This window comes from Panthera tigris, chromosome C1 (assembly GCF_018350195.1).
Source record: "Panthera tigris isolate Pti1 chromosome C1, P.tigris_Pti1_mat1.1, whole genome shotgun sequence".
Taxonomy (NCBI): Eukaryota; Metazoa; Chordata; class Mammalia; order Carnivora; family Felidae; genus Panthera; species Panthera tigris.
This window is the reverse complement of record NC_056667.1, coordinates 213,189,154-213,202,780: the sequence shown is the minus strand read 5'-3', so window position 1 is coordinate 213,202,780 and position 13,627 is coordinate 213,189,154. Positions and strand designations below refer to the sequence as shown.

The following is a 13,627-nucleotide window of genomic DNA, read 5'->3' as shown; positions in this document are numbered from 1 at the left end:
CAATAAAAGTCAACACCTCTTCCTATTAACACTCTAAAAGCCACAAATCACAGAATAATCCACTTACATAGTTTTCAAAGTATCTCCCCAGCTAGTAAGTAAACAATAAAATTGATGGTGAAAAAGTAAAAACATTCCAAGTAAATCGAAGCATCAAGTAAGAGAGACCACCAGGGAAGTCTGACTAATTCGATAAGCCATGAACCAGAACCAAGAGCAGTTAGATACATCAAAACAAAATAAATAGAAGTTTAAATGGAGGAAGAAAAATCCCATTTGCAACAGCAACATCAATAATCAGCCCATAAATAAATAAAACAAAACCTGAAACTATCCGAAACTAACATGCAAAATGTCAGATCCTAAATGTAAAGAAAGTTACGCACTTTGATGGAGTTACAAAAGAGTTGAAAAAAAAAAAAATCAGGTAGCATACTTTACTTCTAGATGGACTAGCTCAATCATAGAAACATACTTTTAAATGCTCCACTCCTGCCCTTAGAATCACACTTTATACAGAACGATTTTAAAGTCAGCCCCTGAAACCAAAATTACAGTCACACCAGAAATGCTATCTATATAGTGATTAAAAAATATGAGGAACATTTAGATCAACTGACATGGAAAAATGTCCACCATAAATTCTCAAGAGGGGGGAGGGAAAAAAAAAAAAAGCAAGTGTAAAACAAAAGGATCATAAAAATCTCATGGGGTATGTGGGTGAAGCCACACATATTTAGAAATAAAGACAGGGGCGCCTGGGTGGCTCAAGTTGGTTAAGCATCCGACTTCGGCTCAGGTCATGATCTCACACTCCGCAGGTTCGAGCCCCGCATCGGGCTCTGTGCTGACAGCTCGGAGCCTGGAGCCTGCTTTGGATTCTGTGTCTCCCTCTCTCTGACCCTCTCCCGTTCACACTCGTTCTCTGTCTCAAAAATAAATAAACATTAAAAAAAATTTTTTTTTTTTTTTTTTAAAGAAATACACACAAACACTCTAGAGTGAGCACCTGGCTACCTCTGGACAGTGAGGTCACATGAATTTATGCCCTTAGAACTTTTGCAAAAAGTACAACATAACTGCTATAAATTGGGCAGGTGGCAGGGGGTGCGAGGACAGTCTAAAAGTAAAGAAGAAAAGAAATACACCAAAATATCAACAGTATATGTCTTGAGGTAGCTGAATTATGGTTACGTGCTTCAACATATTTTCCCGTGTTTTCCAAATTTTCTACAATAATCATAAGAAACAAAGCTCTGTGCAAAACCTAGAGAAATGTAACAACACGTTAAAAACAGTTCACTTGGACCCTCTTGTTCTTTTGAGCTTACATGTGCCAAATTCCCAGTTTTTCTCCAACCACAGTATGATTTTCAACATTAAATTCAAAATTTACCAGGAAGCATTCCAATCAGAGAAAAGAACTGCTCGCACGCACGTGTTCAAATTAAAAAGGAAAGCTACACATGGTGAAGAATCGAGAAAGGTGTGGTCCGGAGTCTTACCGTGAAACTGTTGTTGACGTTCTTGGTGCTGGATTCAGCCACGCTGGCATCTGTCAGGTCCACCTCGTCAAATATGATGGACTGCAGAGAGGCACAGGCACCAGGGTCAGTGCGCAGCCAAGGCACCCAGCCCAGCATTGCCCCCCCACTCTCCTCAACCCTAGTCAAACACCCACAGATGCCCACGTGCCTGGAACCCTGGAACCTTGAGCACTTGACACTTGAGGACTAAAGGTGCAGTGACTACACACGGAGCACAGAGCTCACAGGTAGAGCTCCGGGTGTTAATCCAGGAGTTCATTAGTGATTGCATTCGTGGAAGCAAAACAAAACACTGTGATTTCTGTATTTAACTTTTGTACTGCTCAGCATTTCACTTTTATATGTGAAATATGCCTTCCCACAGAGTCCACCTGAGGGAACAGGGGTCCAGACTGAGGATCTCCTGTCCTTCCGGTTTTGGTTTGTCCAGCCAACACACTTAGCGGGAAAGGTCCTGGCTGAAATAAATAATTCTAGGAAGAGAGACCAACCCAAATAGAAGGGATGTGGCCATGAACAACAACAACAACAAAAAAACCAAGGGAGCAGAGCAGAAGGAATTCAGTCCTGAGGAGAGAGACCACCAGACTCCAGGAGGAGGATGGGAGAATGAATGAGTCCCGGGACCTTCTCTCCAGCCCATTTCCACCCTCACTCTCCCCCTCCAAATCCCTTCATCAGTCCACACCTCCCACTTACCTTACTGTCCCCTCTAAGAGGAGTCTACTGGGAACCCTGGAGGAAATGCTAATGACTTAGAAAGACTCAGCCTTTTAAGTAACCTCCTCCCCCCACTCCACACACACAAAGAACTAAAATAACTATGAGTGTTTTGTTTTGTTTTTTTAAATGAGGGATGTGGTCAGAACCCTATCTAAACAAGTTGTTCTGTTCAATTTCACATTTGAATGCACTCCCTAGGGATACATCTCCAACACAAATCTGGAATCCGAATCATTTACATTTTAATACCAAAATATAAGTATTGACAACAATACGAATACTGGTATTCAGAATACCAAAAACTGGCTTTGCATTTACTGCATTTATGTAAACACAGCAGTAATTTAGTGGGTTTGACTGGCTCCTTGTCTTCCACTAAGCTGCCTGGTGGCTCTCACGGTAAAGCTCACATACAAGATTGCACATGGAAAGAAGGACCACGGCCAGAAGCCTAGAGACAGAATCTCAGTTCTGCTCACACACCAAGAAGCCCAACATACTTCAGAAACACTTTTAATCAGTTTCATAGATATTTACTACCTGTCTCCAAACTAAGCTGTACACGTTAAAGTTGTACAGCTTTTTGCTTGCCAATTATACCTCAATAAAGCACTTTTCTAAAAAAGACATTTTAATTTTAGTCCGTAATAAAAGAGTTCTAAGGCTGTGACCCCCCAATCCTTCCGAAAGAAGGATCTCTAACTGTAATTTGATTATTTCTGTGACATTTCCCCTTTTCTTCATTGGTGACATATGACATTAAGGAAAGAGAAAAATGAGTAAAAGTCAATGTCTGTAAGAAATAGAACATGGCTTGAGACAAATTAAAGCTAGCACCCTAGAGTATTGCCAAACTCACTGGAAGTAACAGATCCAAGAAGCGAAGGTTTCTCCCAAGACGCGGACCCCGTGGGAACCCTCTCCCCGGCGGCCCCTCCACCGCATCTCACCTTGGCCGTTTTTGCATAGTACAGCGTCCGCCCCCGCAGCTTGAAGTATCTCCTTTTTGATCGCTGGAATGAATTGTTCTGTTTGGTCAGCATCCCCTCTTTGATGACGGTCTGAAAGCACAGAAATGATTCATAAGCAAGCGTTTGCATGGTGCCCTCGGGCCCGTCCGGCAGAACTGCACACAGATGGGCCGGTGCGTGCATGTCCCTAACGGGCCAGTGGCCTAACTGAAGGAGGGATTCCCCCACTCTCCCCAGACCCTGATTACTTATGGACCGGCCGAGCGCGCTGCTTGGGGGGGGGGGGGGGGGCTACATGATTGTCTGAGGGACACCAGCGTGCCTGAGTGGTGAGGTTGTCTGGGGCCCAAGGTGTGCCCGGCTATGCCCTGGGGATCAGCAGCAGGGGACGTGAAGGCTTGCAGGCCAACAGTAGGCAGCAAGGGGCCAGAGCATTTTCCAACTTCAGCGTTTGGTATTTTTCAGCTATTCTTGGCCCCGTCTCCGTGTTCTCTGGCTTCCTGCCATTTCTCAGGATCCTGTTGCCAAAACTGTCGACGTAGGTTGCTGTGGGGTTCAGCGTAGCTGCAGGCCTGCACCCCACTCAACCGTCACCCCATTCACAAGCTAGGCGTGTGCCTCCGCCCACGCTGCAGAGAGAAGTTCCACGACCAAAGTCACGAAAACTCCTCTCATCCCATAAATCTGATGCATCCGCCACAAACTGGAGTTCCCTTAACAATCCAGGTGGACAGCACTCCACTCACCTTGGCTCAATGAAAGCCAAGAATGGGACATGCCTTCTCCTGGACCTGCTTCTCTCTTGTGCTGTCCCCTGTGCTGGTCTGACAGGACAAAAGGAGCCCTGCAGAGCACTCAGAAGTTAAATGCTCAAGGAACCACTTGATCATTACACATCTGAACCGCTGGGAGCCACTAAGAGTCAAAACGAATAAACAACATGCATGAAACAAGAGCCTGGCTCTCGGCATGTGCACCCCGTTTTCCCCAGCTGACAGAAACGGCCATTCTCCACAGAGTCCCACCACGGAGTCAGGCAGAATGCACAAAACTCTGCTCAAGTACACAAATACTGGTTCAGAGGAGTTTGGGTTGAATTACCCAATCCCACATTGCTTTGCACTCTAAGTAACTTCTTTAAGAAAGTATCTGTCGGAAGCACTTGGGTGCTGTGGCCACCGAAGACGACGTAAGACAAAACCAGACACAGAAACTTCACGTAACCCAAACACATCAGAAGGCAAGAGTGGAACAGCAGCGCTGCCCGGTCCCAACATCAGCCAACTCCAGACAGAGAAGCGGGGAGCTTGGGATGCAGTCACCCCCCACCCCAAGAAGCATGACAAAGAAAGCCTCCCGTCCCACACACACCACTAACACCGGGTCAGGCACCAGAACCCCAACCTGAGCAGCCCGGGGGGGGGGGGGGGGGGGGCCTGGGATTGCGGGCCGTTGCTCTGTCCTTACCCTGCCACCGGGCATCCTCCCCATGGGCCTCCCGGGCAGGGGAGCCGCCCGTGCCGGCTCCCGACCACGTGCCAGGTACCGTGGGGTCTGTGCGGGCAGGGCTGGCCTAGCAGGACGAACAGCAACCTTCTCCGACTCCCAGGACAAAAATCACTGAGGAACCTCCTTCCTCAGGTAATTAAAGAGTGCCGGCAGGAGAGAGAGGAACACAGCATCACCCAGTGATCCAAGAACAGACTACTGACGACAGTCACAGAATGCAAACTGCCATCCTTAGCTACAGGACGGCGCTGGCTTTTCTGAAGTGCGGGAGCATGTGCTGAACCAGAGGCTGATCCCAGGCGGAGAGAAAGCCCCACCTCTGAACCCAGGAGCTGCAGGTAGAAACCAGTCCTCGGTACGGAAGGACTACCAGGTTGCCTCCTCACACTGTTTTCAGACCCAAGTACACATGGACACTCATGTCAACGTGCTCTTCAGAGACCTGATGCAGACCCACGGGCGCCAGCACTGCGCTCCGGGCCAGCCTCTCCTCCTTGGCCTGAGGCCTCGCTCCCAGGCGAAGCACCTCTCCTCGCCCCCACGCGTCTTGCTTACCTCTGCAGGGGGGGTCACCACTTCCATCTCTTCCCTAAATGCAAAGTTAAAAAAAAAAAAAAAAAAAGACGACGACGACAACAAAACCAACAAGCTCCGACCCAGAAAAGTTATAATAAGTTATTTTTAAAAGATAAACGCTGCAGTATTTTTTCTTGCATCTCCCGCCACACATCTCACACATAAAAGAAAAGAAAAATTAAAACACAATCCAGTCCACCACACACACACACACATCTTTCAGAAAGCGGATGAGAGCTGCGATCTTGGGCTACCCGAGGAGGGCCGCTGTTCTATTTATAGAACAAGAGCACTCAGAAAAAGACTCTGGTGGGTTTCAGCGGAAAAGGCTGGGGAAAAGATAAAGACCAGTATTTCTTTGAAGCTTTCTCAGAAACTGTGTCTCTTCTCCTGATTCGCTGCTCGAGAATACTACAGATATGCTGCAGAATATTTTTAAACACTCAGTCAAAAGCAATGAACTAAAAGTGGTCAAGAAAATAACACCCCTGAATAATCTGCTATGTTTTGCATTTGGCAGCTTGTAACTGGCACCCACAGGAAACACTGCTCAGCTGGCAGGGCTCCTCCTCATGCCCAACAGAGCGGAGAACCAGCAGTCAAAACCCCAGACTCCAGCACAGCTCGCTCAGGGCGTGCTGGGCGGCCAGACTCCCAGAACCGTTTGGTCAAGTTCCGTGCACAAACAAAAGGGCCCACTCTGTCCTTCCAGCCATCCAGGGCACCTTCATTACCATCAGGAACAAGAAAGGACCGATTTGAAACACACTCAGGCACTGAGAATCAGGTAGAGTGCAAAAGCGAGCCCCATGCCCACCTCCAAACAGGAAATCCCCAGGCTGGACTCCAGGGATGAAACCAGCAGTCTTCGGCCCGGGCGCCACGGCCACCCGCAGTGAGCAGACAGACCGCTCCTGGCCCATGGGCGAGACTACCCGGGCACCTGCTGTTGGGGAAGTTCAAGTCTCCAGTCATCCTGCCCGGGAACAAAGGGCTGAGGAACACAGCTCTGGAAATGCCCTTAAAGAGGCTTCAAACCAGTGGGCAGGGAAAGGCGAGAGCAGGCCCCGCGAGCCCTGCTCAAACCTGCTCTCAGATCACTGATTGTCAGGCCTGTCGGTCTCCGGCCCTCATGTACACTTTGGAAAGATGGTTCTGGCCACAGTGTGGAGGAAAGGGGAGGGAAATCTGGAGGCATGCAGAACACTCCAGAAACTCTTATAAGAGGGCAACCGGCAACACTGAGCATCTGGGAGGGAGACAGGAAGAAGACGGCCACAGACAGGGGCAAGGACTCAGGTCTCATGGGTAGGGGGATGGGGGCTTCGTCTGGGGCATGCCACAAGGGCCTCGATGCTGCCAGGGCCAGCTGAGCGGAGAGATGGCTGCGGATAAGAGGTCAGGGCGTGAGAGAAGGTTTAACAGGGAGGTGCTTCAATGAGGCCCGTATGGAGAGGCAGAAGGAGAGCAGGCGCAGGGAACAGGGAATCCCAGGACACCGGCTCGGGTGCAGAAAGGAGGCGGGAACCCAAACGGAGGATAGAAGAAAGTGGGCACAAGGCCAGGGGCGAGGAGAAAAAACCCAAGAGGACACACTGATGATGCCAACTGGGAGGAGCCGGAGGAGGACCTGCCAGGGCGAAGCCAGAGTACAGCACCCCAAATGTGACCGGGATGGGAGGAAGCAAAAATGGGAGGTGGGTTTTTTTTTTAACCTGCACGTTTCTTAACTTTTTATAAACGTGAAATCATAGTGCACATACCGTACTTTAACTTACTATTTTTTCTGTCGAGATATATTGTCAACACCCGTCCATATTAGTGAATCTATCTCTGTCAGCTGCAGAGTATCTCCCTGTACTGATGTGCTTTATCACTCAGCTCGCGCCCTGCTGCTAGAACAGGTGGAATGCTTCCCCCTCTCAATACTACCAACAAGGCTATTGCTACAACAAAACACCTGCACGTGTCCTGGGCTATTCCTTCAAGCAAATGAGAAGCAGCAGCATTTGGGGCTCAGGACAGCCCAGAAACAGATGCTCACAGATTGGAAAGTGTGACATGTGACAGCAGCAGCTTCTCCAGCTGGGGGGCGAGGAGGGACCAGTCAGTGGCCGGCCTAAGACAGCAGGTCACCCAAAGGGAAGGACGCTCGCAGTCCTCTACCGCACACGCCACAGACACAAGTCAGCCCCGGGGGGGCTACAGATGCGACGCAGAAGGCAGAACTTGAAGTTTCAGCAGACAATACAGGAGAACTGCCTTATGACCTTGGGACTGGGTGGCAGTGGAAGAGGGGATGGATTTCTCAAATAGGATTGAAAAAACACTAAACACAAACTGTAAGACTGCTAAAGCCAACTACATTCCAACTGAGAACTTCTGTTCATCAAAGACACCTTACAAAGAAAGGGAAGGGTGAAGTCACACACTGGGAGAAGATACGCGCGACACTGCCAACAGCCAGAATATTCTAAGAACCCCTGCAAAATGGTAACGAAGAAAAAGAAGCTGCCAAACGGTAAACTGACAGAAGGCATGAACCAGGGTTAAGTCCAATGGTGACTGAGAGATGCTGAAGGGCAGCGGGCTGGACAGAAAGGAGCCCTGAGGGTGACATCCCAATACCCTGCTGAAAGCCTGGGTCCACACGTGCAGTTTTACCACGTGCGTTTATGCTGCACTGACGTTTACACACATGTTCTTTAGTATGTAGAAAGAAAGGGGAAAACAAAGTCAATAAAAGGACAGAGGTAAAACCTCAGGCAGAGCTCTGCTGGTGCCATCAGCGTCTCGCGCACTGTAAGCGTAAGAACTTCCACACGTTCCTTGCTGGCCAGCCTGCCTGAGAGGACAGGGCTAGGGGCTGCAGGCGGGCCAGGAAATAAGGAGGGTGGGGAACGAGGCGGGGAGGATAAAGAAAAGAAGAGTGACTGGGGCGCCTGGGCGGCTCAGTCGGTTAAGCGGCCGACTTCGGCTCAGGTCACGATCTCACAGTCCGTGAGTTCGAGCCCCGCGTCGGGCTCTGTGCTGACAGCTCAGAGCCCGGAGCCTGCTTCAGATTCTGTGTCTCCCTCTCTCTGACCCTCCCCCGTTCATGCTCTGTCTCTCTCTGTCTCAAAAATAAATAAATAAACATTAAAAAAAATTTTTTTAAAAGAAAAGAAGAGTGAAAAATCTAGACAAATGTTTCACATCAGCCATCAATTTGTCCTTAAGCCTTTTGAGTCCTTCAGCAAAAACCTACATAAACCTGATTACACTAAGTCCACGCCATCCAAATTCACAAAGTTAAAAAAAAAAAAAAAAAAGTGGGGCTATTACCATATAAAGTTAATAAACAAAAGAACTATTAAAACGTTTCTGTGAGGGGCGCCTGGGTGGCTTAGCCGGTTAAGCGTCTGACTTGATTTCGGCTCAGGTCATGATCTCAAGGTTTGTGTGTTTGAGCCCTGTGTCAGGCTTTGTGCTAACAGTAAGGAGCCTACTTGGGATTCTCACTCTCCTTCTCTCTCTGCCTCTCTCTAAATAAATAAATAAACTTAAAATTTTTTAAATAAATAAAATGTTTGTGAAAAAAAAGGTAAGTAAAAGTTATTGCCGTAAATTTGCATATCACTTGAAATTCTCTGGAGCACTTTTGTATCTATTAGCTTTCTTAACAGAACAAATACATGCTAATATCCCAACTGACAAGACAACTGGCCAATGACAGACTGAGGAACTTCTCCACAATTAAACAGCTAATAACAGACCACAAAGAAACAATCAGGCCTCCTTACTCTTACATTGAACCTTCTATGCTTTATAGTATCTGAATACCATAAACAGTATGGTTTGTTCACAAACCCAAAGGCCTAGAGGTTCTTTTAAATGCTTACTGAGTGAGTACCCACCGTACCTAGTACGTTCATGCAAGGCATTTTTACCTTTTAACCTTCACATCAACTTCAGAGGTATGTAACAATACTCCCATTTTACAGGTTAGGGGACTGAGGGTCTGAAGAATTACGTAGGTCATTCAAGGCCACATAACTAGTAGAAGACCTGTAATTCAAATCTAGGGCCTACATAGTAGGCAAAAAATATTTGTTGGCAAAATGAAACATAAAAGTCTACTGATAGCTCTGATTTAAAACAAAGTAAGCAAAGGCAAATTCCTTCAGCAATTCAAGACACCACCCGCAAATCCATCCCAGTTCATCCGGATTTGGAACTACCTGCAACTTACCTACAACTCCCCTCCCTACTCACTACCACCCGGTCTTATCACATCCTATCAGAAACTGAGGAAGCGTGCACACCTCAGGCCACAACCGATTATACACATTAGGTGTCTCCACGGCACCAGCAACCAGCAGGAGAGAGAGGGTACCTGCTGGGTACACATGGGTACCTGCTGTGCTGGAGAATTGCTCCCAACTCTGCACAGCCAGAACCCATATCTGAAGCCAACAATCTGACACAAAGGTGCCCCACATGAGTTTTCTAAAGACCCCAAAACCGCTAACTCGTGAAGAAAGGACAGCCTTGTTTTCTACCAATCAAGAGAACCCAACTTCCTCTTTGCCACTAACCACCCTGGCTTTCCTCCTTCGATGCACTGCCTGCAAGATGAAAAGCAACCATGTCCCCAAGCCCCTGTCACTTGAGAGTTAGGGAGATGTCCCATTCCTGTCCCACTAATATGAGGAAGGGCCAAAGCAGAAAAGCCAAAAAGTGGCCGGCCCCAAAGCATAATGCCCAAATCCCCCCAAGGAGCCGCTCCTCAATCTGTCCTTCCCTTGGTGTCCACACCCACACCCCCTAAATCTGAGGGCTCTTCTATCACTGCGGGATGCCCCCCCCCCCAACTCCCTGCCCTCTCAGCTAACGCAGTCTCAGTTCTGAGCGGGCTAGTTGTACCGAGTGTGACCAACATCACAACGCTGAGCACACTCCCCCAGCCCCAGCCACAGGATTCGGTCTTGGTCAGACAGACCTACATGAACATCCTGCGGGGGCTGCGAATTGCTTCACTGATGTGTGAGAACACGTGTGGCTTCAGCTCCCCCCTTCCCCCTCCCTCTTGTCTTGAATGCGGACACCGCGTGTAGAGCTGTGGCAGCGATGCTGAGACCCCGAGGTGGGAGCCAGCTGGTGAGGCAGAAAAGCACAAACGATGTAGGTCTTAAGGCATCATCAATCTGCCAGACGCACTCCTGTCCAGTAAAGGTGGGTTGGCTGAGTTGGCTCCTGCTCCGTCACCATCAGTGGCTGTTCTGCTACCAGACACTGGTGTCCCTAGGTTTCCGAGGCCCCGCACCCTAAATGTGATCCGCATCCAACCAGCCTCTTCATCAGCCCCTCACTTTCTAACTTGCTCCCACCACTCGGTATTTCCTCTTACCAGCACCATCAAAGCTGACAGAAGCATGAGGCATATGCCACTCGTCCCACCTCCACTCCCCGCCCTAACTGGTTACCCAGTACCGACTCCACTCGTTAAAGTCACTCAGGACTCCGCTCTATCTTCAGGCCCTCTGCCACAGCTTAGTTTGGATCCCCACCTCGGGCTTAAATTATTGTCTGTCTCTGTGTCTCTCAGGGATGACCCAGACCACCAGGGTCAGAACCCCCGGAACACTCATGAAACCCACTGTTCCTAAATCCCCAGAATGTGAAGACAAGAGCCCCGGCGGTGCCTGAGCATACCGCAGTGGGGGGGATCCCTGCCTTCCGCTCTCTACCACCGTGCACCCTCCGGCCTGCTGCCAGCCCTCTGCTGCCTCTCAGGTCCACTACCAGCAGCATCACCTAGCAAGTTCTGAAACGCTGCCAGCCGCTCCCCAGCAGGGGACCAGGTAGCCACAGAGTGCAAAAGCTCCCCCGAGGATTCGGATAAGCACCCTGCGCTAACCAAGGCGTCCCTGGCCCACTCACAAACATCCCCTTGTTTTCCTGTGTCTTGAGGGAAGCCAACTGTGGCCCTTCAAGGCTCTTTTCAATCCCTCCCACCCACCCCAGAGCCTACTGCCTCAGCCCCAGAACCATCCGACCCAAACACACCAGCTCTTTTGTAGCCACCTACTTTTGGATAGATCCTTCCTCTGCTTGGAATCTGCTTGGAATACAGCTATGGATTCTATGAAGTAAAAAAAAGAAAGGTGTAGTACATATAGGGGGCATGCTACATTTGTGTAAAAAGGATATCTGTGTGTGTATGTGTGTGTGTGTGTGTGCAGAGACAAAACTTAAAGGCAAGTATGTGCAGACAGTATCTTTAAATTTTCAAACAACAGTGGAAGAATTAACCAAAATAATAAAACAATAAAAATGGTTAGGTGGCTACCTCTGGGCGGGGGAGGGACAGAGCAGACAAGACGGGGAAGGAATCGAGCCAGCCCTCTGGAAGGTGCGTGATTGTATAAGGACACAGAAGGGGCAGCCGCCGTCGGACGCAGCACCCCGGACAGCTCTCATGGCCCCCGTCTAAGAGCTTCCACAGATGACCCCACTTTGTCTACACAACCCGCCCAAGAGAGACACCGCACCCACTCCCGTTTGCCACAAACCAGGCAAGAAGAGAAAGACAGGGTCGGTATCTGTGCAGGGCCTACTCCATACCAGGACAGGAACTTAGTTATCAGAATCTCATTTAATCCTCACTGCACTGAACACTTACTACCCCATCTCACTTATGAAGACACTGAGGTCCATCCAGAGAGGACCTATGTCCACAGAGAAGGGACAGATGTGGGGTTCAAACCCATGTCTGTCTGATTTCAACTCTCCACATTTCAATATCAAGTGAAAAGATTAAAAAGCATGCTTGAGGTAAGGTTTTCTTCTGTTCGTTTGCCTTTACAAGTAAGACTAAAACTACAGTCATAAACTGCTCCTCCCACTTCTTGGGGTGAGCGCGTGGACAAACGTGCACGTCGAGGCACAACCACCCCCCTGCACACCACGTGGGCAACCCCAACCACCAACAGCAGGAGCGACTTCCAAATACACACACGCTGTGGTTCAGTCAAGGCACCAAAGGCTCGCCTGGCTTCTGTGAGCCTCCAGAGGAAAACCCGTCTCCCCACGGACCTGTGCAATGAAACGCACTCTGCGTTTCAACAAATATTTATCGAACACTTAAGTGCGAGTACGGCTGGGAATATGATGATGAAAGAGACAAGACCCTTGACCTTTAAGGAAACTGTGCAGCGAGAGAGGGATACTTTTACAAAGTAAAAAGTACGAGAGGAATTTGCTTTAAATACTCAGAAGAAAGTGGGGCTCGGGGGTGGGGACAGACGAAATATGAAAGACACAACACTGACGACTGTTTACACCCAGTGACTGATTAAAACCCCTCTCCTTACTTTTGTGTATGTTTGGAAATTTCCATTAGAGGTACAGACAGGGTGCTCTGGCAACTCAGACGTGAATGAAACACACCAGAGGCTTGAATGCAAGGCCCGGAGCCGCTACCACCGGGGCTAAAGGCAGCCACCCCCCACACCCCAGTTCCTGACCTGCCGATCCCACCTCAGGGGTGCTGCACAGAGCAGGAAATCCCTGAGAGAAAGGCTCACACATGCTGCAAAGCGCCACACAAACATAAAGCCGTGTCATAACCATCACTACTCAAATGCCCCTTCCCTGGGTTCCACAGCCCCTCTGTCTCATTTTCAGACATAAGGTAGAAGTAAAGTCTCGTGTTAAGCAGCCAACTCGGTCGACGTGCTTACGGGAAGTGCTTTTTCTTCACTTGAGAACATTCAGCCCAGCCATGCTAACACCTGCCACTGACGTCCTGCGATAACATCCTTCGTGTTTTCAGTGCATGAATAAAACAGAAAAGTGGGGTTATGTAATACACAAATTATTTAATGACCTGCTTTTCCAAATATATTGTGACCAGATCTGTTTTTGTGTTTGTTGCTCTGTATCCTATTTCTGGTTCATCTTTTCTAATGTTTAAGGATACTGAAATAACTAGGAACAAATCTAAGAAACTGACAGCATTTCATACATGAAATAATTTCAATGTCAGGCTAAAATATACCTTCTTTAAAAACATATCTTGGGGTGCCTGGGTGGCTCAGTCGGTTGTACATCCGACTTCGGCTCAGGTCATAATCTCACAGTTTGTGAGTTTGAACCCTACATTGGGCTCTGTGCTGTCAGCACAGAGCCTGCTTTGGATCCTCTGTCTCCCTCTCTCCCTGCCCCTCCCCTGCACACACACGTGCACGCACACGTGCACTCGCTCGTGCTCTCTCAAATATTCTTAAAAATATAATAAACAAATAAATAAAATATATC

At 48.7% G+C, this 13,627-nt stretch overlaps 1 protein-coding gene across 7 annotated transcripts in view; it reads right to left on the bottom strand.

Moving 5' to 3' along the window:
- DGKD (diacylglycerol kinase delta) overlaps positions 1–13,627 on the bottom strand; it is a 123,952-nt gene that overhangs the window by 85,238 nt on the left and 25,087 nt on the right. For 3 of the 7 annotated variants that reach the window (XM_042995699.1, XM_042995696.1, XM_042995701.1), the window contains 2 exons: positions 3,221–3,331; positions 1,506–1,586 (listed from right to left, as the gene is read on the bottom strand). In XM_042995699.1, coding sequence (XP_042851633.1) covers positions 1,506–1,586; positions 3,221–3,313 — 174 coding nt within the window. In that variant the 5' untranslated portion in view covers positions 3,314–3,331. Of the gene's footprint in view, positions 1–1,505; positions 1,587–3,220; positions 3,332–4,708; positions 5,237–5,305; positions 5,328–11,396; positions 11,451–13,627 lie in introns of those variants that run through there. The other 4 variants (XM_042995700.1, XM_042995702.1, XM_042995697.1 and 1 more) reach the window with 3 other exon arrangements.